Source organism: Grus americana, chromosome 14 (genome assembly GCF_028858705.1).
Source record: "Grus americana isolate bGruAme1 chromosome 14, bGruAme1.mat, whole genome shotgun sequence".
NCBI classification, from domain to species: domain Eukaryota; kingdom Metazoa; phylum Chordata; class Aves; order Gruiformes; family Gruidae; genus Grus; species Grus americana.
The window spans coordinates 11042217-11070114 of record NC_072865.1 but is presented as its reverse complement, the minus strand read 5'-3'; the positions used below and the strand labels follow the sequence as shown (position 1 = coordinate 11070114).

The 27898-nt window shown below is 43.9% G+C and overlaps 1 protein-coding gene across 2 annotated transcripts in view; it reads left to right on the top strand.

The window, feature by feature from the left end:
- The first annotated feature begins 1902 nt into the window (after positions 1-1902).
- The window catches only part of NSG2 (neuronal vesicle trafficking associated 2), a 37797-nt gene continuing 11801 nt past the window's right edge, over positions 1903-27898 (top strand). Inside the window, exons 1-3 of one of the 2 annotated variants that reach the window (XM_054842127.1) lie at positions 1903-2159; positions 2715-2865; positions 16241-16360. In XM_054842127.1, coding sequence (XP_054698102.1) covers positions 2737-2865; positions 16241-16360 — 249 coding nt within the window. In that variant the 5' untranslated portion in view covers positions 1903-2159; positions 2715-2736. Of the gene's footprint in view, positions 2160-2432; positions 2622-2714; positions 2866-16240; positions 16361-27898 lie in introns of those variants that run through there. The other variant, XM_054842128.1, reaches the window with a different exon arrangement.

Genomic DNA, 27898 nt, shown 5'->3' with positions numbered 1-27898 from the left:
ATATAAAATGCTCTGATAGGAGCCTGGTCCAGCAACCCTGTAGGACCAGAGGGCTTGGGCTCAGGATCTGGGGAGCAGGCAATGTCTGGGACAAGACCGGGCTTTTGTCAGCATTTGCAAAGTATGTGCTTTTGGATTTTCTTACAACCTCCACATTTTGAAGGTCCTAATTATCATCCTGAGCCAAACTATCACAGTGACATTCATCTCTGTGCGGAAACATGAGCAAACACTTTGCAGGGTTTATAACTTGCTATATATTTGCACAGATCCTAGCCCAGATGGGCACGGATGGTTTATTTCTGGTATTACTACAATATTAAGTCATTATATTGCAGTAATTTAATCAATAATCTCTAGTGAGGGGTTTTATGTGCTTCTTCAGACCTATAGAGTATAAGTCCTAGATTTTGCCTTATCTGCAGGATGCAACGTGCCGGCTTTTTTGTAAGTATCTATTCCTGGTCCACAACCTGGAGTTGTAGTTACCGTGAAAATCTTGCTGCGTCTTGAGCTGAACATGCCTCTAATGGATGGGATCTGAGGGGAATTCTGCTACTGAGCTTAAGAAATCTTTCCTGAATTTCCCCAGTTCGAACTTCCAAAACCTTATGATGTGATCAGTCTTTTGCAGATGAATCTGAGAACATCCAAAAGCTACCTGCTGCCAAATTTTAACACTCTGAGCAAAATTTATTCCAAGTTTTATATATGGCAGAACCTTATTCTTAAAACTAGAAAAACTCTCATGGATGAAATTTTCTGTAGAAGTTTGGCCTTATGCAGAAATGTGATACAGAAAATTCCAACCCAAGCATTAAACTGGTGAAGTTATCAAAAGCATGCTCTTTGATGGACCATGTAACGCGATGTTAGTAGAAGGTCATTTTAGCTGCCCCAAGTCTACTGACTGACTGCTGCTCAGCACTTCTCGCTCGAGACATTGAACTGCCGTACTCTGAACAAGCTCAGAGCAATGCATTAAGCGCTCTGCGCTCTTGCTCTGCCAAAGTATAGCTTTAAATGCATTTGCACAAGTGAGTTCTAAAAGGCTTTATTATGGAAACAGTTCACGCCTTTTAGGAGTATATTTAGGTCTTGCAAAAGATGCCAAGTTGCAAGCTCCGGAGGCAAATTCTATATTTATGAACAAATCAGGCCAAAGTCATCCCAAAGTATCCTCTGTCTCCAAGCAAAGTGCTTCAGCCTCATCCTGCAGCGGCTGGTGATTTCAGCGATGCTGGCGGGTGGGACCGTGTTTGCTGGCAGGCCAGCCGGCACCCTGTGGCAGTACCTCCTGTCGTGGCGGTGATGTGCTATCAGCCTGGCTTCTGGCACTGGGAGGAGAGTCCTGCACCGCGCAGGGCCAGCGGCTCGTTCCCGTCCTGCTGTCCCAGCATTGGTGCGGGCACCCAGGAGCAGCGACTGACCTTGTGCCGCGCCCTGGCGCTGGACACAGCGGTCAATGGCAATGTGCGCCAAGGGGGGCGACCGAGCGCCCACCTGACCCAGTAGCAGCACGACTCCTGCCTCCCTGCAGCACCGCAGCCGCGCTGGGACCCTCTCTGTGACGGCATTTGTGTCTGTGCGGCGCTGTGGAAGCGTCACGGCTTGCGCGTGGCCCTCCCCGACCTTTGTGCATCTGCATTTGTGCGTGCACGACACCTTCCTCCAGCCGTGCTCCCGCACCGCTGCCCACGCCGCGCCTTCCCGCAGCTCCGCGGCCCCACCCGCGGCCGCGGCCGCACCCGCCGCCGGCCCCACGCGCGGCCTGCAGGGGGCGCCACCGCCCGCCGGGGCGCGCGCGGTCCTGCGCGGCGGGGACGCCAGGGGGTGCCCGAGGCCGCGCGGCGCCGCGCGGGGGCGCGGGGCGTGCGCGCGCGCGCGCGCGGCGGGCGGGAGAGCGAGCGAGCGGGCGGGGGGGCGGTGGTGGCGGGGAGGGGGGGGAGCTGCCGCCCGCGCCCGCCCTCAGTCGCGCTTGCGGAGCCGCAGCCGAGCGCAGGGCGCAGCGCTGTCCCTTCAGCACCGCTCCCCGCGCGCCTCGGCACCGCAACTCCACACTGAGGGAAACCTTGCTCCGAGCCGAGCCTCCGCCTTCCCCCGGCCCCCCCCGCCGCAGCGCCCGGGCCGAGCCGCCGCCAGTGACCGCGTGGTTTGCAGTAAGTAGGGGCTCGGGGGCGGCGGAGGGGCGCAGGGCGGGGGGGGGTGGGTGTGTGCCCGCATCCCCCCCTCCCCAACATCCCCCCCCCCGCCCAGCGCCGCCGCCCCCGGGGAAGCTGGGAGGAGGGGACCCCCAAGTCCCCCAGGGTGTGGTGGTGGCAAGAGAGGGCTTCTGTACCCTCACAGGGGCTGGGGAAAAAAAACCACAATGGGGGTGGCCAGGCAAAAGCACCCCCGGGGCCAGCGGGAGGTGCGCCCCGTCCCCGTGAGCGATGGGGGTTGTTTCGGTGGTGGCGGCGGTAATGCCGTTTGTGGTGTCAGCGCGTTGGGAGCAGCTGTGTTTGGGGGATCTTTAAGGGGTATTGGTGGGGTGTCTGCGTGAGGCACGGCGAAACGCATGTGCAAAGTCAAGTCGTGGTGTGGTACGCGGGGTGTCTGGAAATGCGGGTGTGAAAGCGCCGGTAAGCGATACGCTAAGTCAAACCGAGCAGGGTAGGGCAGCAATCCTCCCCTTCCCGCTACCCTGGTGACATTGATCATCTTGCTGGTTTTAGGTCTGGAAAGCAAGGTCCGAGAATGGTGAAGCTGGGGAGTAATTTGAACGACAAGAACAACAAGCAACCATCCAACGAAGATGGTTTTCAGACAGTTCCTTTGATCACACCTTTGGAAGTAAATCACCTGCAGTTCCCGGCTCCGGAAAAGGTAAAAAGGAGATCGAATGGCGCTCCTGCATGATTACGCACACGTACGCCCCTTGGTTTTCAGTGCTCGGGTGACTTACTGGTCTCTGATGGTATGAACTGTGGCACAGTGTTTATTCAATAAATAAAAAAGGGTTATGTTTCATAGTGTGTTTATCTGTTTTAACATGGCAAATAAGCACGCAACTGTCCCCCAACTCCTTCCCTCCTCAAAAAAGCCCCAAATATTCCTGCATAAATACAGCTGGTGAAGGCTTAGCGTGTTTCTCTTGCAAGCGCTAGAGAAATTGAGGAGCAGTTTACAATGTCTTATTATCAGTAAGATTAATCGCCTGTATTGAGTAATGTGATAACTCTTCCGAAATAAGCAGCTATTTTAATTATCTCAGTTAAGCTTTGTTTTCTTCTCCATGGCTTTTGCAAAGCTTATTTGGGCATTGAGGATGCTGATTTCTCTGAAGAGAGCAGCTGAGTTTCCCCGTGCAGGGGCTGGTGATGGAGCAATCCAGGGATTCGTTTCCCCGATTGGCTCCAGCCAGGGGACAGCTGTCTCCCCTGCCCACTCAACACTCTCAGAACTGAATGCAGCACTAAAATGTCCAGAGATGTGCATCGGCGATTGGCTGCTGTTTGGTGGTTGGGTTTTTTTAGATGCAGTATGTACTAGGAAATCTTTTGTCTATATCAATGCGGTGACGGTGCATATCAATATAACCTGGTGAGGACATGATGAGACCGTAAAAATCCGTATGCCCCAACAGTCCCTACAAAAACAAAGTCTGTCTGCAATGTAGTTCCCAGATACCACAGAGATGGAGCCAACTCACCCGAAAGTACAGACAGAATTATTAGATCTCATAGGATAATGGAATAATAGTAAAATTAACACTGATGATTACTGAATGTATATCCTGTTTTTATTGTAGTACAAAATGAATTTTCTCTAAATACATTAGGAGAACATGATGATGGATGTGATAAAACTGTCTAGATAGGCAAACTATGTTTATTTGATGATAAAGCTGAATCAACTGCCTTGACATCCTGGGAACCAGAGCCGTGCCAGACGAAGGAGCTAGTTTCGCTTTCCATGTGCCTCATGGCCATCAGGAGCAACTTCACTGCATTCAGGAGAGTTACACTTCCATGAATTGTTGTGAATTAGAGGCCAAACCAGCCCTTATCTATGACTCTCATAAATAAGATTAAGCAAAATAATTCAGGCAAAGCAGTATGATTTATCATAAACGTCTGAAAAGCTCAGAGGACACTATAGATGTGTAAAAGTAGCTCATTTGATGCTATTACCAATGGCTGATTGAGATAACACAGTGTCACACGACATGAAATTTAAATGACTCATGTATCAGGTGAGACATGGATAACCTAACAAAGATCCTTTTAAACTAATAAAGTGGTAATGAGTGTTCTCAGGACCACCACGTTCCAATTGCCTCTTGGTGAACAAACACTGGAGTGTATTGGTCTGGTGTGATTCCTTGCTGATTTTTCTGTTTAAACATGCCTACATCAATAATTCACATGTTGTTAGGTTACATTACCTTCATTAGCATACATTACTGTCAATGCATCTACTGACATCCATATTTTTCTTTGCCAGAAGAGTGGGATGTATCTGCAGGAGTGCTAAGCGTGATTCAGAACTCATTAGAGTCAATGGCATTGATTTCTGGAGGTTGTGGTTCGGCTCCTATGTGCAGTAGGCCTGGAGTTAAGGCGACGGGAGATCTGTTTACAAGAAGGAGAGGTTATTTATGATAAAAGCAAAATAATTCACAATCTGTTTCCTTTGCTCTTTGTAGAACCGATTCTGTTGGGGTGAGTTCACCCTGGGGCAGAGGGTCTGTTTAAAGACCTGCTAATAAGGTGTTGAGCCTCAGGTGAAGAGCTTGGGCAAAGGTTAAGTGGTAGGGGGAAATTGCAGCTTTGTACTTAGGAAAGCAAAGCTGCTACTGAATTCAGTCAGACTGTGAGCCTGAGGAAGAGCAGACATGGATTTCAGGTCCTTCAGAGTGTGTTCTTGTCTGGACGTGCCTTGCAGTCAGGAGGCAGGGTTTAAAAAAACCAACCAAACCAACTAAAATCAATTTGACTTTTTTTTTTTTTCTATGTATTCTTAAAACCAGCCAGCAGTTGATTTTTAGCTCGGGAGAGTGCAAACATAAACCAAGGTGCTTCCCGTGCCTCTTGTACGGCACGTTGCAGAGATGACCAGAGCCAACCCAGGTTTGGTGTTGGGGTCTGCGCTCAACAGCCCAGCAGGGCTTTGCTCCCTCGTTGTCTGCCATGCAAGCCCCTTGCTGCTCGCTTGTAACCACCAGGAGGCAATGCTCCCTGCCTGCTCCCTGCCTGCTCCCTGCCTGCCCTCAGCTGCTGCCAACCACATCGCCTTTGCCGCTGCAACAAAGAGCTGGGGCACCCTGGCATCTTCCTGTAAGTGAAATCTAGCGGGGAGGGAAAAAGGGAAAAAAAACCCTGCTAAATGCTCCCCTTCCTGGGCTTCTCTTGACCATTAGAGGATATCCTCATTTAAGACAATGTGAGCTCTCAACCCAGGTCTAACCTTGGGTCTGGGGCAATCCAGGGTGCATCTAAACCAGAGCAAGGAGGTTTGACTGCAGCTTGGGGCTGTGTACTTGCTCTAGATTCAGTCTGTCTGATAAAGGAGGAGTAGTACAGGCTTTGGCTAGCGATCCAAGAGTATACTAGGTCTGTGTGGGGCAACCCACCTGCTGTTATTACCAGCGTGCAATAATGCCTTCACCTGGTGGATGTACATTGTGTGGCAAAGGTTTGCAAGCTCTGTTAATGTATAGGGTTTTTCCAGTTGAGTCTTAGACACCTGCATGCAAGTTGAAGAAAACCAAACCTGTTGTTTGTCAGTACACTTACCTTTGCAGATCCTTAAAAGCACCCCACAAAGCCTATGGAATCTACAGGCTGAAAATTGTGTTTTAAGGGCTTTAAAAACCTGATTTTTTTCTTCATTTTAAGGATATTTTTGTAACTGGATCACTTGAGAGTCATTCGAAGTGACTCTTAGCATTAACCTCTGTAGGTGTTTCACCACAGCTTCATCTCTTTCAAAGTGTTTTCTGCGTCTGGCTCTTTTCTGTATCCCTTTTCAGAGAAAGGATACAGAGAAAAAAATAAAAATAAGGCTTTTGTTTGTGTGATGTAATCCCTGAAACCCATCTCTTTTCAGATAGTTCCTTGGGAAACACTTTCTTAAAGCTGTGCTTAAACTTATTTGCTGTCCTTTGGGGATGCTTTCCTAACAGCTTGGTTTTCAATGTGCTGTGAGCTTGGCAGCTCCCTCTGACTTCCACCTTGGTGCTGTTGGAAAAATCCAGGCACGAATTCAGGAGGTTTGGATTTGGCAACCTTTTTTTAAAATTATTGACCACTGGACTGACTATTTCTTTTTCCACCAAAGGAGGATGTCTCCTCCCAAGGCTTTTGCTATTCCTCCTGCAGCATCAGCATTCTTGTCGTTCTGTCAGCAGTTGTATGGCTGCAAGGGGAGAAATGTATCCAGGACAGTAATTTCTCCCCTAGGGTGCTAAGCCTGCTGTGTATTTATATTTATTGACTATCTTCAAGCATTTCCCTTGCCCCCTGTTCTCTTGCTGGGGCGGCATTTGCAGAAGGCAGAGACAGATGCTCTTAAATCATTTTTGCGTGGCCTTTTTGCTGAAATCCATCCATGTAACAAGAATAATAGCCATCACTGGTGACAAGCCCTTGACCTGGCTTTCTATGTCTCTGAATTTCATTTCTTCTGTATTCAAAAAGAAAAAAAAGAAGAAGAAAAAATAGAACCCTTTTTTCTTTTAGGACCAAAGAGGAAAAGGCTAGCTGTTCACTTGTTTTCCTAGGCATAGACAAAGTGCTTTGGCTGTAATTGTTACACATCTCTGCAATGATAATGCTGAAAGATATGCAGCTTTTCAGGGACCATACTGTTTCACTAAAATTTGAAATGAGACCAACAGCTGGGGACCCTTTGGTCTCATAGGCTTGCTTCAGTATGATCCAGCAGGAAATGCCTCTGTTCTGGCAGTAAAAATCCCAATTTTATATAACACAAAAGTGCATGAAAGCTATTGTCAGGGCTGAAAAAAACATCCGGCATCTCTTTTGTGGGGAAAGCTGCAGAAGGCTTATCATGTGGTCCATTGTTCTTTATTTTGAATGCATCTGGAGGCTTGAGAAACAATTTCTCTGGTGACAAATTCCTGCCATCCAACCCAAGAAAGAAAAAAAAAAATAGATGTAACTGCTCTCTTCAAATGCTTTTCCCACCCCGTGCTGCCTCCTGCCCTCCCTGGCCGCACCCCTCTCCGAGTGGCCGAGGCCATGCGTTTATACCGAGTAATCAAGAGTTCCTGAACATCAGGAGGGTCCCTTGTGTTCACAGCCTGTCCCTATCGGTTTAACAGAAAATAATGTTTTGTCCTGGCCAGCTGAGCAGGCATAATTAATAGTACGCTGGATGAGTGCTTCTGTACCTAGGGGACTACTTGCAGCTCTGTCCCGAAATACTGATGTCAGTCTGCCCGCTGCCAAGCGGCTCTAGCCAGCCTGAAGGCACACGCCGTCAGGGCAGCACGGAGCTGGTTTCGGGGTGCTGCTACGTGCGGTGGGGCCAGGGGCAGCTCAGCCCTCCCTGCTGCTGTCTGGGGGGGCTCCTGATGCAGGCGGGGGCTGGCATCTGTGCTCCTGCCCGTGCCGCTGGTGAGTTTGGTGGGATGGAGCAAATGGGAACAGGAGAGATGGGGCAGGGCTCATAATTGTTGAAGGAAGGAAGAGTAAAGGGGAGGGGGAGGATGCGAAGGGAAAGAAAGTGTGAATAAAAGAAAGGAAGGGAATAAAAAAAGAGCATTGCAAATATGAAGGAACGAGCAGGCTGTCTTGCCTTTCCCCATCCTTTCCTTTCCCCACTTGGGATACTTGCCTAATCCCCACAAATACCAAAGTCTGAGCCTTCCTCTCCTGTGACATTTGTCCCCCTTCTGCACTGTGCAAATCCATTTGTCCTCTAAATGTGTATTTGAGTGTAAACACCACCTCTGCTCATTAAGCTCTAATAAATATTTGCAGCAACACTCACTCTGGCGGTGCAGGGTTTCTGGGGTAACCTTCTTGATTTTGTTTGCATGTCTTGGACAGCCCTGCTTGACGTTCTTGGCAGTTCATGATCCTCCTCTTTGGCTATAGCTGCTGCCGGGCTAGCCTTCGCCTACAGCGCACTGAACACCTCTGTGCAAGGGCGATCCACTCGCAGCAGAGCTGTGCTGCAATCCGAGCGTGTGCTTGCAATCTTCACAGACACCTGGGGTAGCATTCAACTACCTCACTTGCATACAGATAACATGTTGTTGCTGCAGCTCTTGAGTGTGGAAAGTCTCAGGATTTGTGTAGCTTGGGTAGAAATTTCTCTCCTTAACTGCACTGCTGTCAGTGTCTGAATTAGGTTGTTTAAATCTAGCTCATGTCTGTTTTCATGAGTTCCATTGCTTCTCTTAAACCCAGTTACGTCTGCACTGCAATTCCTGGAGCTGTCTTCTGCAGAAACGGACACAGGAGAAGTGGTTCAGGGTATGGATGTTTGGCTAAGCCTGTTGCAATCTATTCTTTTTTTCTAATATGAAAGCCCATTGCTGCAGGTGGAAGTTATTTCAGCAAGACTAAGTGAGCCCTGCATACCAGTTACTTACTGGTCTGCAAAGTAAGACTGGGTAGGATGCTTGACTGGTGTAAATCAGTGTAGTTTGGATGAAATCAATGGAGCTCTGCTAATCTACCCTGGCCAATTTACCATCACTACAGTTGAGTGATTGATTCTTTTGTCTGCTTTGCTATACCCTCCCTTGACTGAACCTACTGAAATCAATTTTTGTCACCTCTTTGCAGCCTCCTGTGGGTTCCTGATGGTTATGGTCACCTAGAGGTTTGTAGGGAGACTTAGCTGAATAATTTCCATGCTCCCTTTGTGCGAGCTATGCCTTTGCCTTCTCAGCTGCAGCTCCCAATGCAGCCTTTGCATTCTGTGCTGCCTTTCATTGGTGATGCCAGGGCTGATTACATTTGCTGTCTTTGTCCTTTTGTGATGTTCCTTATGCCTGGAATATCCTCCTGGCACTGATTCAGGAGACCACTTTTTTCTGCCACCTTCTGTGAAACTCATTTCCAGCACAACATCCATTAGATGAGCTGATACAGGAAAAAAAAAGCAGAGTGTTTATACTGACTGTGGCTTTCTCCATTGACTATGGATTTCATCCCCAGGCATCCTTTTTTTTTTTTTTTTTTCCCATTCTTTGTGCTGCTTGATATTTCAGGCATTCCATGTATTCAAATAGTGACTAGGATGCTATGGGAACTACCTTTACATACATGCCAAATGCCAATTTTAATACTAATCTCTGGGAAGTCTGCCTGCTGAGATGTGTTCATCCTGTATATTTGGAAGCATAGGTGCCTCTCCCATGGGATGGGACATAGTCATAATTATTTGGGAAAGTTTTTAAAGACCCAGTTGTCTAAAAATCTGGGAATTTGCAGCATGGTGGTTGCCAGGTAGTCTGAGATTATTAGTCCACCCAGTCCAAGGTGTCCTCTTTCTAGCAGCAGACAGTGCAAGAGTCAGAAGGAGGTGTAGATGCCGTAGTAGGCAGGTGGTGAATTGTGGCCATCCCTTGGCTTGTAGCACGTAAGCACAGAAACCGACACGGTCACAGCAAATTTAGTGCCAAGACTGGGGGTCACCGTTTTGCTGTCATCAGTAACCTGGACAGCACGCTACAGCTGGGACTCAGTCTAAGGTCCTTCTCAGCTCTTGATGCTCACTTGGGTAAGGAAGGCAAAGAAAACCGCGATGTCGGTGCCAGTGTTAAGTTTATAGTTTCTGTTCGCTCTCTGCAAGGAGTGAAGAAAGGCATGTGTTTGGAAGCCGAGAGTCTCATTTTCATTTAAAGTGAGCATGACTAATCCACGTGGAAACAGATGGGTGTGCTACAACCATTTTGTGGGAGCACAAAGTCCAGCTTTGAACCTGGAGGAAACCTTTCTCCTTGGTAGGAGAAACACATTTTGTTTATCTCTTCTGTCAATCTGAAAGCTACTCTGAGTGAGAGACTCTTCATTATTAATAATCCCGGGAAGTAGTATTTTAAATTTTTATGGTTTGCACTTTGCAGCACCTGAACCACGATATATTACATGCACCGTGGCAGTGAAGTGGGAATTACAGCAGGGCTGCATGTCCTTTTCCAAATGAATAATTTAAAGTTTTCACAATGCCAGTTATGTTAAATATTATTACTCATTTCTTCAGGGAAAACCATAGAGCTCAAACGCAAATATAAAGTGGCAATAAATGATGTTACATTTAGCCAGTCTGAGACAAGACTCAGAATTCATATCAGTTCATTTTCTGAAACACTTACTTCATCCCACTGCAGGAAAATCCTTTTTAAGGTTCCATGCTTAATGTGATATTTTCTCATTTGTCACATTTCACGTCTACTCTGCTCCTTCCTCCTGAAAACAAATGCTTTTAATATAGTCCACTTGGTTAGAAGCTCACTTTCTCTTTCTGTCAGCATCCCAAATCTGTAGATTTCCTAGCACTCTCCTACCGTTTCCTTTCTCAGGGCTGGTGCTGATGGATTTCCTGCTGGTGTACGCAGACTCTCATCTGTTGTTTCTCACCTCAGCACACCTATAATTTTCCAGAGCATCACTACAGAGAAGGTGCCTGGTCCTGCATTCATTAAAGCTGAGGAAGGGTTTCCTATCGATTCCAGCGGTGTCACTAGCCTTAAGCCTAGAATAAGAAGTGCATTTAGGTTTAGGACTCGATAAATGTATTAGCAAACAGCATCATTAGAAAAGTCTTGCTTGTGTGGAGCAGCATGATAGATATGGCTTGTTGGCCTGTGGTGTTTGGGTTTTTTAACTTTTACAGGCCATTCTCTATAGACTGCTACTGAGCTCTTGCAGAAAAGCATTTGAGGGATTGGAATGAGGAATCAGAAGATGCAAGAAAGAGAACAGAAAGTAAAAACCTTTCAAGAAATGGAGTGCGTTATTACATCTGCTAACCTAGGATGGTTGAGGACAATTCTGCAGAGAGCTGCCATTTTCTGTAGAGCATCTGACTTCCTACCCACGCCAGCCATATCTCTTGCTAGCCCCTAATCCCAAGAATGTTATATTTATATGGAGAATGTGCTGGAGCTACTATTATCGCTCAGTTAATGAAAACCCAAGAAAACACTGTGCACTGTAAGTAGCAGCGAGCCATGGTCCGTCTTCCAGACTCAACCACCAATTGCTGGTGTGACTCAGCACATTACTAAGCTTCTTTTTTTCTTTTTTTTTTTTTTCCCCTACTCCCCCATCAGTAATATGGGGATTCTGAGGTCATGCTGGTACCTAAAGCACTTTGAGCAGTCTTGCTGAAGAATGCCACAGGAGCCCTGGGCATCGTTATTGTAACTGGGAAGGTGATTGAGGCCACCTTAAGCTCTGATCTGGCCAAAGCGCTTAAATGCACACTTAACTTTAAATATCTGACTAATCCTGCTGATGTTAATAGGACTACTTGCATGCTTAAGTGCTTCTCTGAATTGGAAGTTAATGAGTTCAAATGCTAGATAAACTTAGTTTTGGAGGAATCTGCAAGGACTGGCAGTGTGGATTCCCATAATTAGATGTGCCTTTTTGCTGCTCTGTGGCAGCCCCTTTTCTTTTTTCCTGTGTTCTTACAGTCAGTCTGCAAGCTTCAGCTAGGAAGTAACTTCCAAAGAACAGTTTTATTTTGGATGTAAAATGAAGAAAGTCCCAGGTAATTTCTTTGTGTCCCCTTTATTGCATCTGTCGTGAGCAACACAGTCTCTCTGCAGTTTAAAGGTGGAGGGTCTTTGGGAAATAGTGTGAAAACTTTAAGAACAGGCTACAGCAGCAGCATAATTTGCAGGGAGATCCCCTGATTCTTCTAGATTCCATCCACAGTACTGTCTTTAAAGTGCTATGGATAGGCTGGACGGAGCTGGCAGGGAGGCCCCTCTCTTTGGTGGACGATCGCAACGCACGAAGCGAGGCACAGGCATAAGCTAGTGCTGGATCAGGGCCTAGATAACGAAACACAAAGGTTGACAAGTGTCAAAAAAAGTTCAAAGGGTATCTATCCAGCAATCGCAAAGGCTCAGACAATCCAAAAAGCTGATGGAACTGTTCTTGCTTTTTAATATTGATTTGCAAGTGTGCAAAGGAGGCAAGTGCAGTCGATGGGCAGAACGGCGTTGCTGCGGTGGAGGTGGAGAGAGGACGAATTGTCTTTCTGGGAGTATGCAAGAGACTACTCGTCCATTTAAACACCGGTTCGATTGTTTGCATTTATGGTCTGTACTCAGGAGGCCAGTGCACAGCCAGGCATTGCTGCCAGCTCCAGAAGTGACCCCCTTACAGCAGTTCATTTCCACCCTAGCACCATTGCAGGGACGGGAATTTCTTTCACTTCGGTTTGCTTTGAATTGCAACCTACACAGGACCCCGATTTTATACTCCTTTTCACCAGTTTCAATCAAGAATAACTACTGAAGTCAGCGAAGGTGCCAAACAGACAAGAAGAGGGAACGGGGATCATTCTGTTTGCTGTGGTTTGTGATAAACGCCAGTAGCTCTCCCAGGAAACCTGTCGTGGTGTGAGATGAATGTACCTTGTTCACGCTGAAACAGTGGGATCCCGGGCTCTGATGGAACTGCTCTGGGGCAGCCGGTGATAAATGAACGCTGATCATTGCACCGACTGTGGAGTCAGTGGGGTTTTTATTACTGTACATCCAACAGCAATTTGGTTAGAATTTCTGGAAGACTTTACTGCCAGGAAATTTTTCTTGGTGACAAAACGGAAAGAAAAGGTGAAAAAGGAGTGATGGCAGGGAACGGGGGAAGGCAGATCTTCTTTCCCACCCACCCAACCCAGATCAGAGAACTGGAAAATGAAAATGGAACAAACAACCAAAATAGCAAAAACTCAATAATGCTAAAAATATAGAAAAAATGCTTTATAAGATTAATTATTCATTTTCTAATTTTGCACTTAGATTAATACTTTGTGCTTTGGAAAAGTTCTTTTGGGCTTTGACCAGCTCTCATTTAAACTTGTTTCAGAGACACTCACAACTGACACATGCCCGGGAGGCCGTCAGTGTAGCAAATGCTCCGCTGAAAGCTGTGTGTGGGGTGCGTATGTGTGTGTTATCATCTGACAGCGTTCGCTCCTGTCTCTGGATACTGCTCCGGTGGCCCTGACTGGGCTGGTCTCACTAGTGCAGGAGGCTCAAGGACTGTGATGAACACAACTCAATTTCCAGAAGCCTTTGCGTGGGCTTCCTGCTGGCAGCTTGTTGGATGGAGGGGGGGTGAACATTGCTGCAAAAGTGGGATCCGTGCTCAAGCTTATTTATTTAGACTGTAGGCGACTGAGCAAGAGGTAGGTCTTTTCTTCTAAATGTGCACCCCGTGCCCTTGGCAAAATTGCATTTTTATTGCTGCTGCCACAATATTGGGTGCTACCCCCACACTACAGGGTTTCAGTTTTCTGTTTGTCCTTTGTCATTTTATTTCTGTGCTCTCCTTTAAAGAGGAGACCTTACTGACTGCCCTGGCTTTCTTCTGCCGAGTAATTCCACCAGGTGTCTGACAAAGATACTTTTGGAGAGCAGATATTTAGCTTTTGCAATGCCAGAAGGTATTTAGCAAAGGTACTTCTTAGCTCCTTTACTAAAGCTTTTTGATACCTCTGCAAATTTCCCTGCAAAACACTGAGCAGCAGAATGACAGTGGTTGTATGCACACACACACATTTCACTGCTGGCACAGTCAGCAAATTGGGTTTCGCGTAGCTTCTGATCTGGCTGGGGACTGAGCTTACTTATTTATTCACAGACGTGATGGACATTGCTACTGGACTTGAATCTGATGCCTTGTGAAGGGCTGTGTGGGTTTATTGTCAGTCTCGTGCTGTATCCCTGTAAACAGCATAACTCAAACTTTCCTACTGATAGGATTTTGGTTGAATGTAAAGACAGTTCAAAAATACCTGTAAGAAAACTGGCGTTAATGACAAAGAGTGGAAGAAAATGTAAATCATATGTAGAAACAAGTAAGGCTTTTAATACTTGTGGTATTTTTTTTTTCTTATGTTCTTGCTTCATGATTCTCCATTAAGACCTAACATTACAGTTTGTGGAAAAGCCCTCATGTATATTTAAAATTTTTGTCTGCAACTAAGATTTATATCAAGCAGGAAACATGAATTTGGGAGAATTGGATATTGTCACTGGTAGCTTTGAAAGCAGAATGAGTGCAGTTTCTGAACACTCGCTGGCAGGTGTTGATGGCTGACACCGTAATTTACTGTACTGGGTTTGCAAAAGGCCAGCGACGAGACTGGAAAGCCAGGGGCCAGGGGCATGGAGACCTGAGTGTTCTTGCTTCCTTTTGAGTGAGAAAATGAAGTTATTGCTTATTCACAACTCGGAGCTAACCTGGGCCGGCTCGTCCTGGATGGAGAGGGAGCTTTGCTTCATTTGGTCCACAGCGTGCTGGGCTGCATTTCAGAGCATGGTGGGGTTAGGTTCAGTTGTAGGTTCAGAGCAGGGTTAGGGTTCGTCCCAAACCTGCTGAATTAAGGTTGTCCTCATGTCCCCACGTGTCACATCTATGTTGTGTCATCAGAAATTCTGAGTTCCAAAATGCTAATATAAATACATTTGGATGAATTTTTCTCCTCTCTTCTTCCCAAGTCTTAATGTTGCAAATGCTACTGTAATAAATATTATTGAGAGGGATTATTCACTGAAGGGTATAAATATTCATCAGTCTTTAATGATTTGCATTTGAATCCAGAAAATTGGCTTATGACTCCTCACTGATTTTCTCTCATTCTGATTTTCACATGGCATTAAGTGCAGGAGGATTAAATACCTGAGGTTTTCTCTGGTCCAAACCAGACTTTGCTATCTTCATTTGGAAATAAGTTCTTCATTACCTGGTAACTCAACCTTGTGCATCACTTAATCTTTTTCAATCCTTCAAGACTTTTTGTTTCTAACAAAGAGCTTTAGGATCAGTCTTGTCACTCTCAAATGAACCAGTCACCGCTCCTGGAGTATTTAATTCTCACCTTGGCAAGGCTGACGGCTGCCTAGTCCTGCAATTCAGAATGGGAGGTCAAAAAGTGGAAGTGTTGGCCCTGGGATCAAGAGCTTTGATACTCTTTCTGTCCTCTTATGTTTGACCTATCCGAACCTTGCAAACCATGCCAAACCACTGTGGGCTTTGTGGACCTTGTCCCCGGGTTGGGAATCCTGTGCAGAAGTGCAGCGGTCGTGTGTGCTCACAACCACAGCCCCCCTCTCTAGGGATGAGCTCCAGCTCTTGGCCAGTGCTGAAGACAAGGCCATTTTGTCTTCTCTTGCATTTCCCAGATAGATTAAGGTCGTGTGGCTACGCTGGCGTGCTCTCACACTGCTGCATAGGCTCATGGATGGGTAGTCTTTTAAGATATATAATGGGATGGATACGCTCACTCCTCGGAAGGGCTGTTAGTTTCAGGGTACGGCCCCGATGCTCGTCTCCTCTGGGAGCGGCTGGCGTTAGGTGTTAGCTTTTCTGTGTTTGCAGTGGGTGCGTTTTACCCAAAATATTTAAGGTAATTCTAGATTACAAATACATTCAATGTAGATTGACAATGCCATTTTTGTAATTTGACCGTACCCTTTTAAAAGCTACTTAGGGCTTCTCCATTGGCGTAAGACACTTTCCTTTTATAAGATTAGCAGGACCTGGATTAGTCGGCAAATGACACTGAGATCTTCTGGGGAAAACCCAAGGTGATAGTATGAAATTAATATTGATAATCTGGAGCCTGAATAAATGAGACACCAAATGGCCTAAATTTAAATTGGCTTCAGTGGAACTTGTTAGGACGTGACTTTTAATAAGTGAGGCTCTTCTTTAGGGTGAGCTGTTATTCTGCATGTTCTGCCTGTTGAATATGATATAAAAATTATATGCCTAGTCCTAAAGAAAAGTGGATGTCAAACATTTTGCTGTCAGCTATTTTAAGGCTCAATCTGATAAGCTCACTGTCCTAGGTCTGTGTATCTGCCTGACTATTTATCTGTCTCCCTTAGTTCCTGAGAGTATGATGAGTTTGTGTTAATTTATGGTTCTAAGGTGCTTGTGTAGGTCTAGGGGATGGGTTATATAGAAAAGCTCAGATAACAAAACAAAAGTATGCTGTGTGCAGAAACCTTAACAGTATTGATATTTTCCAGGTAATTGTGAAAACAAGAACAGAATATCAGCCTGACCAGAAGAACAAAGGAAAACTCAGAGTGCCCAAAATTGCTGAATTCACAGTCAGTTTCACTGATGGTGTAACAGAAAGACTAAAGGTAAGAAATGGTTATTCTGCTGCCTTCTGATGCAAATGCCATTCATTTTAAAATAACTGAATCAAAGTGACGGTAAAGACATAACAATTTAACACTCTGCTCATCACTAGGGTCAAAGAGACATTTATCTGCATGAGTATAAAGCTTTTTTTTTTTTTTTTTTCTTTTTAGGACAGGCATGGAAATACCTTCATAACTAGATCTAAAGTAGGAAATGTTTTCCTGTTCCAAGGAAAAGTTATGCAAATATTTTCCAGCCCAAATTGAAAGTAAACCAAGTCTGAATCTTTTTTATGCCCAAACATCTGTGCTTTAAAAGAATTTTAAAAATCACAGTGAAGATTGATTGAAACTGTTTGTTTCACCTTTTAAAAATTCTTTTGTCTTGTAGTCAAACAACCCTTTTCATATTTAAAATATTTTATTATTATATAATTATATTATTATAGGTTAAAAGCCATTTCAAACTGGATTAAAAAAGAGATATTAGACAAATATCCAAACATATCCTGTCCTCTAAGCAGTTTTGGTTCACAGGAATTGGAATTTTCTGATGAAGAATGTTTCCTTGAGAAATTTTCAACAGACTCTACTCAAACACGGAAAGAAACTCATGAATTATTGAGAGCCCTCAGTTCCTGTTGACTGCAGCATATTAGAATGGCTCAGTTCCTCCTAAAATTAGACTCCAAGCATGTAGCTGCTAGTATTTTCTCCCTTTTCATTGAGAAGATAAGGTGCTTTTCCTCAACCACAGAGCATGGGAGTGATAAAAATGTGAGATCTGATTTCATATTTCCAAAGTCAGAGGAAATATCAATGATTTGAGTAGAAAACATCGAGAGTAGTGTCTAGCTATAGTTCTGCTCCTTGAAAAGCTGGGATTGGGTTTATAATTTTTTGTGAAGGGTATCATCCTTGACAATTAGCAGGAATTGACTCAAGGAACTGAATAGTCTTTCATTTGGCCCAGTTGTTCTTAGTTTTGCAAGAAAAAAAAAAGTTTATTATAATTGTTTTCTAGTAATTTAGAAGAAAACTATCACTTTGAAAAATGAAATGTGATCCAGGAAAAATTGTTACCATTCATCCTTGATAAACTTCAAGATAAGGCTTGTTGAACTTACTGAAAGGAGAAATGTTTAGCTACCCTCTTCTGAAGCACTACAGAATGGCACCGTTTCAATTTTTGCCAGAAATTCACTAACATATATTTCACAAGGACAATTCTGTTGCTTTCATCCAGGATATTTAAAGCTATAATTTATTTTTAAGAGGTTTGTGAATAAATGTTTATAGATTCTTGGGTTTGGGGTTTTTTTCAGTGGACATCACATGTTTTTATCTAACTTACTTACTAGGGGCTTACATGCTGTTGATTTTGACTGAATTCTTCACTGATCTTATTGCGTGCATAGTACCTATTTACTACCAATTGTGACTCTCTGTTGGTACCACTAGTAAAGTAAACAGTGAATTAGCTACAGTTAAATTCCCAGTCTTGGAAACCACAGCAGACATTTTCCAGTGTGAACAACATACAAATCAGAACCAGACACAATGTGCCTGAGAAACAACAGTAAATGTAGACTCTCCTGGAAGCGATGTGTTGGCTTGTGACCCACAATAAATGGCCTTATTATCGATATTGTAAGTAACGGCGCTTCATTTGGGTATTTAAAACTTAATCCTGCAGCTCTGAACAATGTTAAGGTCAGTGTAAGATCAAGTTTTAATTCCATCAAAAGTTCTGACCTTGTTATTTATAAAAGCAATCAAGAACATCTCATCCTCACACAGTGTGCATGCTGGAGGCCCATGGGTTAGACATACAGCTCGTCCACTGCTATAGGTAAATCTCATTTCATCTACTCCTTGTAGAAGGTATCTCATTTTTCCCATTCTTCAAACTCTCAACTGGCTCTTGCATTCAAACCTCTCCCTGCAATGTATTTTTTCCCTCTCCCCTTCCTATTTTCGGTGCAGTTCTCCCATTGCTCTCACTCGTGTGTGCGAGAGGACCGCACAGCAGCGGGCACGGGGGAGCTGGAGGCTCCAGCTGTGCACGTCACTGCCAGAGGTTGGAGCTGCCTTCCCCTTCGCTGCTCGGTGGGGATGGCTGTGGGAGCTGTGCCTCTTCCCATGCAGCCTGGCAGCATGACAGTTTCATTTTTAAGCTATTTCCTTTCCCTAAAGTCCATATGATTTTGATTCTCTGCTCTTCAATGTCAACTTATTAATCACTCAGCCTCTCATCTAATACTGGATAAGACTATAAGCCTCTCCCTGCCTGCTTTTCATAAGGCTTCCATGTATGGTATTAAGTTCGTAGTATTATTTCCTGACAAAAATGAGCTGAGATAATAGGTAATATTTCATTACCTTTTGTACTTCTTTTTTTTAATTGCACCACATTTTTATACCAGTGCATATTTTTAGTGACGTTATTAAAAATAGTGCCCTCTGGTTATAAGCAGGCCTATTGTCTAGTACTGATGAAATCATTTTACGTTTGTTTTTTGTAAGAGGAAATCATAGTAAATACTTAACTTTTATCATCTCAGTTTGGCTATACTTTGAAAAGCTTTAAAAAAGATAATATAAATGAGATTATCATATTTGCTTTTGCAGGCTAGTTGCTTTGTATAGCCTTCCAGTATGTGGTATGTTGGAAATATCATCCACACCTTCTTGCTAACACACTGATTAAAATGAAAGTATTCCTCTATACTTGAGCCATTGGTAGCTATACACTGGCGGAAGCAAGTAAATCATCCCATTGATTTCTGCAAGAAAAATGATGGAAGGAAAGGCAAAAAGTCCATCCAAATGTAGTCACTCCATTGGTTTAGTGCACTCCAAATGTGTGAGATCTGTATGGGAAATGCATGTGCAACTAGCGTGAGTCCACAGCAATGCTTGAACTCAAGGATTTGCATAGGGAGCAATTTTGCTCCTGTGTCTACTAATCTGTGTATGAGGAGCAATACATCTCAGTATGTGATACCTGTATGCTGGGGAAAGAGACAGGACAGTAAGAGGGTGCAGAGAAATGGCCAAGAGGTCCTCTCCTGTCTGCCATGGCACTGCTTTGGCATCCTGGAGAATACACAGTGAGATGTCTTGTATTTTATTTTTCACCCAAAGAGTAGAATTATCATCAATTCAAACAGAAATATGGCAAAATGAGTCTCTATCATTACTAAGTATTTGTGGAAAAATGCTGCTGGGACTCCACATTTATGACTGTGCCTCGAACCCATTAATAATCTGTCTGGAGGGGTTTCTAACATTCCTGTTTCAATCAATGAAGTGCTTTTCTTTCCTCTATTTCTGGTCACTTGGTATGGGAATGTTCTCAGGGAAGAAGGAAACTCTTCCCAAGTTCTTGTGTTGGTTTGTTTTTTTGTGGTTTTTTTTGTTTGTGTTTTTGTTTTTGTTTTTGTTTTTTTTTTTTCCTGAGTCATGTAGCTGCATTATGCAGAAGAGCGGGATCCCTGGGGGCACCTTTGGGACCATATGAACATGGCAGTCAAATCCACAGATGCCCTTTATTCCGCCTTTTGGGTATCTTTTATTGAAGAGGCTAATGAATTATTAGACAACTTTTTCGCATGAGCAAGCCAAAGCCACAATCTAAGCTTATGCATGCATATTTTTCATCCATCCAGAATAGCACAGATCTGAGCTCTTTACGATAATTAAAGAGGAGACTGTCCCTAGGCAACGGTTCTTATTTCGCCCTACCTCTTCCAGGAATTTTAGATAGCTTCTGCAACTTGTCACATCTCCTAATAGATGAGATTATGATTCTCTATAGCTCAGCACACAGTGTCCTGGAAGTTTGACCAATTAGGTTTATTCTTCAGCTGGATGAGTCATCCCATACATACTTTATAACAAATGTTTAAATAGTTGTGTGTAGATGGGTTACAAGAAAACGATGTTAAAATAGCGTTATGGTTGAGCCATCCATACATAAAAAAAATTTCTTTTCTCGTTTTACTCCTCCACAGAGAAGCAATGACAACATTTTTTCTAAGCTGACTGGCAATGATTTATAGACCTTGCCTCCTCCAGACTGTTTATGCCTTTTGAGTGTGTCCCTCTAGGAAGTTTCTGAACTGCAAAGATCTTACTTTGCAGTAACGACGTATACCAAGGTTTCTCAGTTTGGAGGGGAATGGTGTCTGGTGTTTGCCTTCCATTTTGCATGCTTTGAAGGTAGTGCATGTTACCATGCTTTGCCATCCAGTGGTGACACTGAGGTGCACTAAAAAAGGTCTGCAAATGGGATGACTCTCTCTATCATAGAATCAGGTTCCTTTGTGGGACAACAGATCTAACCCTTTGCATTTGAGGTAGGGCTTACTGCTTCTTTTTGCCGGTGATATCCCATGTTACACCTTTTAAGAACACTCTGTCATATGCAAGTATCTTAATTCTTGTGACTTTCTGCCCTTATTTCTTTCTATCAATGCTGAAATGAGATCAAATGCTCTTTTGCTTTTCAAGGAAATTATCCATTGAGTGAAAAGTCTCGTTACTTCTGGAGGACAGGATTTCCAGTCACTCCTTTTGTCTTCCAACCAGTCCAGATAACACAGAAATCAACCAGAAGCACTTTAAGGTGAAGAGTGGGTTTCTACCCCCTTTCTTGACTGTCACTTAGCTGGAGCTTGTATTCAAGACATCAGCATCCTGCTTAAGAAGAAAAAAGCTGGAGAATGGTTGCTGATGGATTTTGTGCTTGATCCAGTCAGATCCAGTGAGTGTAGGTAGACCTGTGCTAGCCCTGAATTTGCCCAGATTTTTCTATCTCCAAATAGCACCAGAAAAGGTACTGGAGTGGCCTTTCAGTGTAGGCTTACAACATGGAGCGTTGGGTTGACACACATAACTCTCTGTTGGTTACTGGTTTTGTGCAAATTGCTCACTTTATTACACAAGTAAGTTCACGTGCAACCAGTTCAGCCTCTGTTGTCACTAAATGCCATAGAGCTATTCATACTGCTTTTTCAAGGAGACAATGATTTAATAACTATTAGTTCGGTGATAGTTACCTACCACAGTTATCTGACTTCTCAAGTCTTCCACAGTTCCTTCCTTTTCATGGATCATTTTCTTAAGAAATCTGAAGTTATTCCAACTTTCAGAGTTGGAATAATTAAACTATGTACTTGTCTTTAACAGAACAAGTTGGGAGTGGGTGTACGGGGGAGAAATTGAGATATTTAAGATGGTTTTTTGTGAACAATTTATCTACCTGGAAAAATCATCTGCAAGTATTGATCATTACTTCACTGAAGAAGACTGGGAACTTCAGTCTTTTTCCTTCAATTCCTACAAGATCCATTTTCAGAGTCACTGGCTGTGTATTCGATTCCTATTGAGTATGCAATGACAAGGTATTTCTTATCGTTAGATCAACCCTCTCCTCCCTCCACCCTGAAACTGCTCTGATACATGTAGATCTAGTATCCAGTGGATGTAATTACTCACCACACTTCTCATCAGGTTCTTAAAATATAGTGGAACCCATTCAAATGTTTCTGTTATTGAAATGTTCATACTGAAACAATTATTTTCCTCTGACCTAATGTGAAAGGCTTAGAACAAAATCAGTTTGTCTCCAGCCACAGCCTACAAAACAGACATTGATGCAATAACTGTTTGTTATCAAAAACAAACCAGTATCTGAAACGCTTAGCTCCTAATTAAGAAAGATTTTTCTGGGCCAGGGCCAGAGCTTGATTTCCTGTTGGTAACAGCTTTGCTGAAATGGAAGATGCTTCCCCTGCTTGCACCCCTAGAATCTGACCCATCGAGTCCGCAGGGTACTCAGCTAGGTCCAGCCACCACAGGCACTGCAATTCTGAGGAAAGGAAAGTCCCGGGCTTGTCTCCCTGTGGAGGAACGTGGGGAGCGGGTCTCGATCACTTTATTTCCGTGGGTAAGATCCACTGAGACATGAGTGCAAGGCGTCTTGTACAGTGTGGTGCAAATTGCTGTGTGGCCTCTGGACTGCCAGACGACTGCAGCGTGAGCATAGCTTTGAGAAACACCTCATTTCCCTGAATGCCAGCATTTATCCACCTGCCCAGCCTGCCCTTAAAGGGCACATCACCATTGCAGCTGTGTTGGTGGGAACTCTCCCTTGCTCTGCTGCACGCACCCCCAGCCCTAAATGTGGCATTCCCCTCTGTCTGCTCCCCCTGCTCCCCCTTCCCAACCCCTCCTTCCATGCCATGGTTCCTGCAAACTTCTCCACAGGATGTTCTGCTTCCACCTGTAGGCTATTGCTTTATGCTGAGAGTTCTTCCTCTAACCTGCAATGGAATGAATCCCAGAAAAATGGCACTGAGCTTTTCATTGTGCCCATTCAATAGCTAAATAAATTTAAAGATTCCTTTAATTGTTAAGTTACCAAAGGGCAGGAGTAACTCATAGAGAAAGGACTCCTCTGAGTGTGAGCAGGATAATTTTCCTTACTGCTTTTTAATACTAACAATAACAATGTTACCATGACGACTGCCACATCACATCGGTTATCTGGAAGATGCAGAGTGGCTGCTGAAAGATCCCATTACACTGACTAATGTGAGTGGTGCTCGAGGGAGGGAACACGCTCTAATACACAGAGATTTTTCTCACTTTGGTGATAATTGCTAATGTGGCTGAGATGTTGTTTCCAGGCTGCACCGTGCTCGGATGGGCTGTGTGATCCAGCAGAACAAGGGACGAAGCAGAGGACAATCAGCAAGGTGGCAGGCACAGGGGAGCAGTGGCAATAGCGTTCAGGCATCTTGTGGCACTGGCACCAGCGTTGGGGATGGGGTAGTGGTTTCCTGTTGAGTCTTGCATTCAAAGAGGGGCTTGGAGAGGTGTCAGTATGAAGGGGTTGATTTCAGTCTCCAGGGACTGATTTGGAGGCTCCCTTTGGGAGTTCTCAGCTATCATCAGGCAATCTCCTTTCCCAGTGGGCTGAGATATGTTCTTTTTGCAGGGGTGTCAGGCTGCCCTCACTCCACCTAAGTCTTCTCTAGACAGTGATGGAGTTGTCTCTGGATCCACACTTTGCCTTGACTTCGGAGGCTGAATATTTTCCACTGCAATGCAGAGGGTCACGGTATCTCCCGTCTCACAAATCCACTGCCTGGCCCTGCCTGGCCTTGCATCTGCTTATATCTGATGCAAACTAGCACCTGCATGGATTCAGACTCTCACTTATGTATGAAAGGAAGTGAGGAATGTTGCTCATCATCTTTTTGCCTGAGCTCAGAAATCATTCTTCTCTTCCTCTGGCTGTAATGGGAAGAGAAGAGGATAGGTCATGCCTGTCCTAGTTGGTCTCACAGCTTGCATGGAGGTAGATTGATGGAGCCATTTGTGAGCATCAGTGACAATGTGGAGCTGTGAGGATGAACCAAAAGTGGATTTGTGGCTCAACTGCCAGAAAACAGATATTTCTGATCACATCCCCAGGTATCGTACTATAAACCCTGCAAGCTTTCCCATGTCTGGGTAAAAGTCTGTGGTTTTTGTAAGAGTTCCCAGCTAATACTTGGCTTTCTGGTGCGGGCTAGGTCCCAAGAAGATAAAGCCAGGAAGAATTTCCATGTAGAAAACACACACAAGAAAAGTGTATTTTGATTTAACTAGGGTGCTCTGTATAACTGGGTTAGGGACCACCTAGCAAAGCAAAGGAAAAAAAAAAAATACATGGCTTTTATATGAAATGGATCATTCCTTAAAGTGTATTCTTGTTTTATATTCTTTTGTACAGAAACACATACTCTTTTGCAAAGTCAGAAAATACACCTCAAATATATTTTATTTTTGCCATCTGTGAGCACTGACAGAGTAATCAGCTGAAGAGATTTGTTCAGGGTTATTTTTTCCTTTAATTGATTTTTGGAGAGAAGAAGAAAGTTAATTGCTATGCAGAAACTGTCTAAAAATGGAAGTCACATAGCATATTCACATGACTAAGGGTTTGTGGGGTAGACCTGCTGAATCTAAATTCTCCAGACCATGATATATTGGAGGAAGAAAGGAGTCACAGAGCAGAAACCTCAACTGACCCTTTGCTTTGGAACAAAATGCTTGAAAAAGATTTTCATAAGCGACTCCATGGACATACCCATTCCACTAATTACGAAATGTAATTGCGGTTTCCATTTAGTCTGAATGATTTCTTACACTGCATCTTTGTCTTCAACAATACAGTGCCATGTTTCATTCTGGTACCTCTGCCACCCCACAGTAAACCTTATTTGTTGGGTAATTTTCTTGTCAGCATTTGAGGTGGAATGAAATATGCTTAATGCTAGTTTGGCTAATGTAGCAAAAGGGACCGAATGGGATGGAGAAGGAAAGAGTCTTCAGCTGACTGAAGGCAAGGCAAAGTTTATTGACTGTTGTGAAGTGCGTTTTGAGTCTTGCAGCCAAACCACAGAATGCTAAAAAAAAAAAAATAAAATTAAAAAATCAGGGAAGTGAAATGCTTTGCTCATACTTCCCCCCCCCAATGTTTCATTCTCTCTATTTATAAAGCAGCACAGGCTGCTGACTGAATGTTAAACAGACCTGAGCTCCCTCTTGTTAGTACTTGCAGATGTATTAAGCCTGTTGGGTCAGATCCACAGCTAATGGAACTGGCCTCATGCCTTTGAAGGCATCATAATCAGCTAGACTATTCATTTTTGTTGTTTGTTTTTAAAAGAGTAGCTGTTGTAAGTCATTTGCAGCAATAAAGCTTAACATTTCTAATTTAAAACGGAAAGGCTTTTAATTCTTGTTACCCAGGGGATGCTTTTCTTGCCAAGTCCTCACTTTGTCCTTGTATGAAGCACCCACATAATAAGTTTTTTAAGAGAAATGGGTGTACTGGACCATGAATGCTGCCATATTATTAGCTTTATTTCCTGACCCATGATGGCAGACGTAGGTGCTGAAATACATGTGAATATGTTGACAGTCTTGAAGGAGGGAACTTCCAGTTCTTTTTTTTTTTTAACCACAAGAGTGCACTGAACAAAGGTCTTTTAATTTGTGCAAGCTTGACCTTTGATTTCATTTTACCTAAGAAGTCCATGGGACTGGGGAGTAGTAGGGGAAAGTCATATTGTGCCTTGGCATATTAAGTGCTTAAATTGTTCTGGGCATTTTTAAATCCATTCTTCTGCTGTTGATGGCTGATGAGGAAAATGGTAGTGTCACATGTAAAATCAAAATATAAGAAAGTGATGGGAGAGGCAAATACACAAGACAACATGCCTGGAGGAATACCATTTTGTGCTTTAGCCCAGTACTGCGGTACTCAAGTCTGAAAGGTTTGCTTTGAAAATTGTGCTGCCTGTGGAAGAAGGTAATGTCACAAAGCAAACAGACCTCAGCTTTTCCCTAGAACCAGCCTCATCCTTGGCCATGGGATGGTGTTGGTGCTTGGGTGGTTATGCACATATGGGCTGACAAAAAACTGAGCTTTTGGGGACTTAGATGCTTGCAAATTTGGGTGGATCTTGCTGGAGTGTCTGTGAGTACCAGTGGGTAGCAAGCTGTGGATCTGGGCCTGAGCGTGTGTCTGGTGCCAAAGAAAGCCAGTAGCAGAGCAAGCAACCCAGCCTGCATTTCCCAGGTCTGTTGCCGTGTGCTAGTGCCTCCACTTGTTCTTACTCAGGGCTCCTAATGCTTTCCCTGCACCAAATCCAGTGTGAGGGGAGCAGGGAGAGGGGGAGATTTTGCATGTATAAGACTCTTCAGAGGTTGAGTCTTGGCCGGCAAAGGGTAGGCAAGGAGACTTTTTATTGATGACTTATCTTGTATTCCTGTTAATGCATTTAAAAAGGGCCCTTGATGAGCTGAGGCATCCATTGTCATGTCCCACATGAAGTGACTGGAGAAAATGTCACAGCCAAGGGTTTGCACAATTGCAGCATGTCACTGATGGAGGGTTAGCTGTGGAGATGATGTATCTGTCTGTTGCAATCCCACTAATTGAAAAACCATCTCAAATTAGTGATCTGGAAGGAAGCCTCTTCCAGCATTGCTCAGCACATGAAATGGTATGTCAGGTGTTAGTACCATGGGGTTGGGAAGAAAAGCATCTTTATAAGCAGTGTTCCTGAGTCACCCCACGTTTAATTTTGGGGTTTTCCTTCTCTTCTTTTGAAGGTAGCAGAGTCACAGAAATAAGGAAGGAAAGCTTATAATAGTTGAAAAAGGAAGAAAATATTCTTGTGGGAGGAGAGGAAAAAGACCTTTAAACACCTGTATGATCTGCCAAAAAGCCATGTATTTGTTTGATGTTCCTACAAACAATATTATAGCATCTCAATATACCAGCCTATTCTGCTGAAGGATTTTTTTAATGGCATTAAATGGCAGAAAAGAGAAGCAAACCAAACAGAGCCTTTTATTTACCTAAGTGGGAATTCACTAATATTCAATGGTGGAAGCACCTTTCTTGCAAATGGCATTTTAGAACTTTCATAAGGAGCAGGGGCTTGGAAACTGAGCCATGAATTTTCCATTCAAGGGGTTTGACTTGGCACAGAAAGACGTCATGCAGACCGCAGCTGGCACCAGACACAGTTAAAAAGATCTGAGGCTATTAGTGCCTAAACAGCCACTAGAAATTATATTATATGATGGAGACTGGCTAATATAATTGAGCCAGCTAGTTATTGTGTGCATAATTTAATTATTTGACAAATTGCTTAGAAACACGGTGTTCTTGTTCCATACTCATGCTGCACTTGCAGTATTACAAGGCGCGGAGCAGAGGAATTGCTGGTGGGTACGTAGTCATCTCGGGAGACAGATGTTTCTTTTTAAGATTTGCAAACTTGGAGAGGTTCACTGGTGCAGTCATGGTGGGTGGTGTATGCAGAGATGGGTAGAGCCGACAGGGATGTGGCTAGGATAGCAAACTGGCTCAGAGACAGCTAGTGCTGGTTCAAGTGGATACCTTTGAGACTTGAGGGTAGTTGGAGAAATTATCTTCTCTTTATTGTATGAGTCTTTTGGACTTTGATTGCTGGGCTGTGTGGACTGAAAGGAACCCATTAAATAGTGGAGCAGATGTGAGATGTTTTTGGACTCCAGGATTATATCATCCTCATGGATGGTGTTCAGTGTTCTCAGGAGAATCGGGGCCAAATTGGTTTATGGTTATGAATTCTAAGATAAAGCACTGAAAAAAACCCACTCCTGAAGCTTCATGTAAGAAGCTACGCAGCTAAGGAGTATTTTCTCATAACTCTGAAGATTTAGATACATGACTAAGGACATTTCCTTCTTACAAAGCGTCTCCTAAGAGAGGCTACTTAAGAGTCTGGACGCCATCTGGAATAAAGCTGTGCTGTAATAATAAAGGACAAATCCTACATCTTCTTGAACAATACCAAGCAAGTATGAAGATCCAATTGTGTCACTTTTTTTTTCAGTCAGCCTTTCAAAATTTCAGATGCTAAGCTGTTGCCATAAAATCAGCAAAATCAGCAACTTATTACAAAAAGATTTTTAACAATCGGG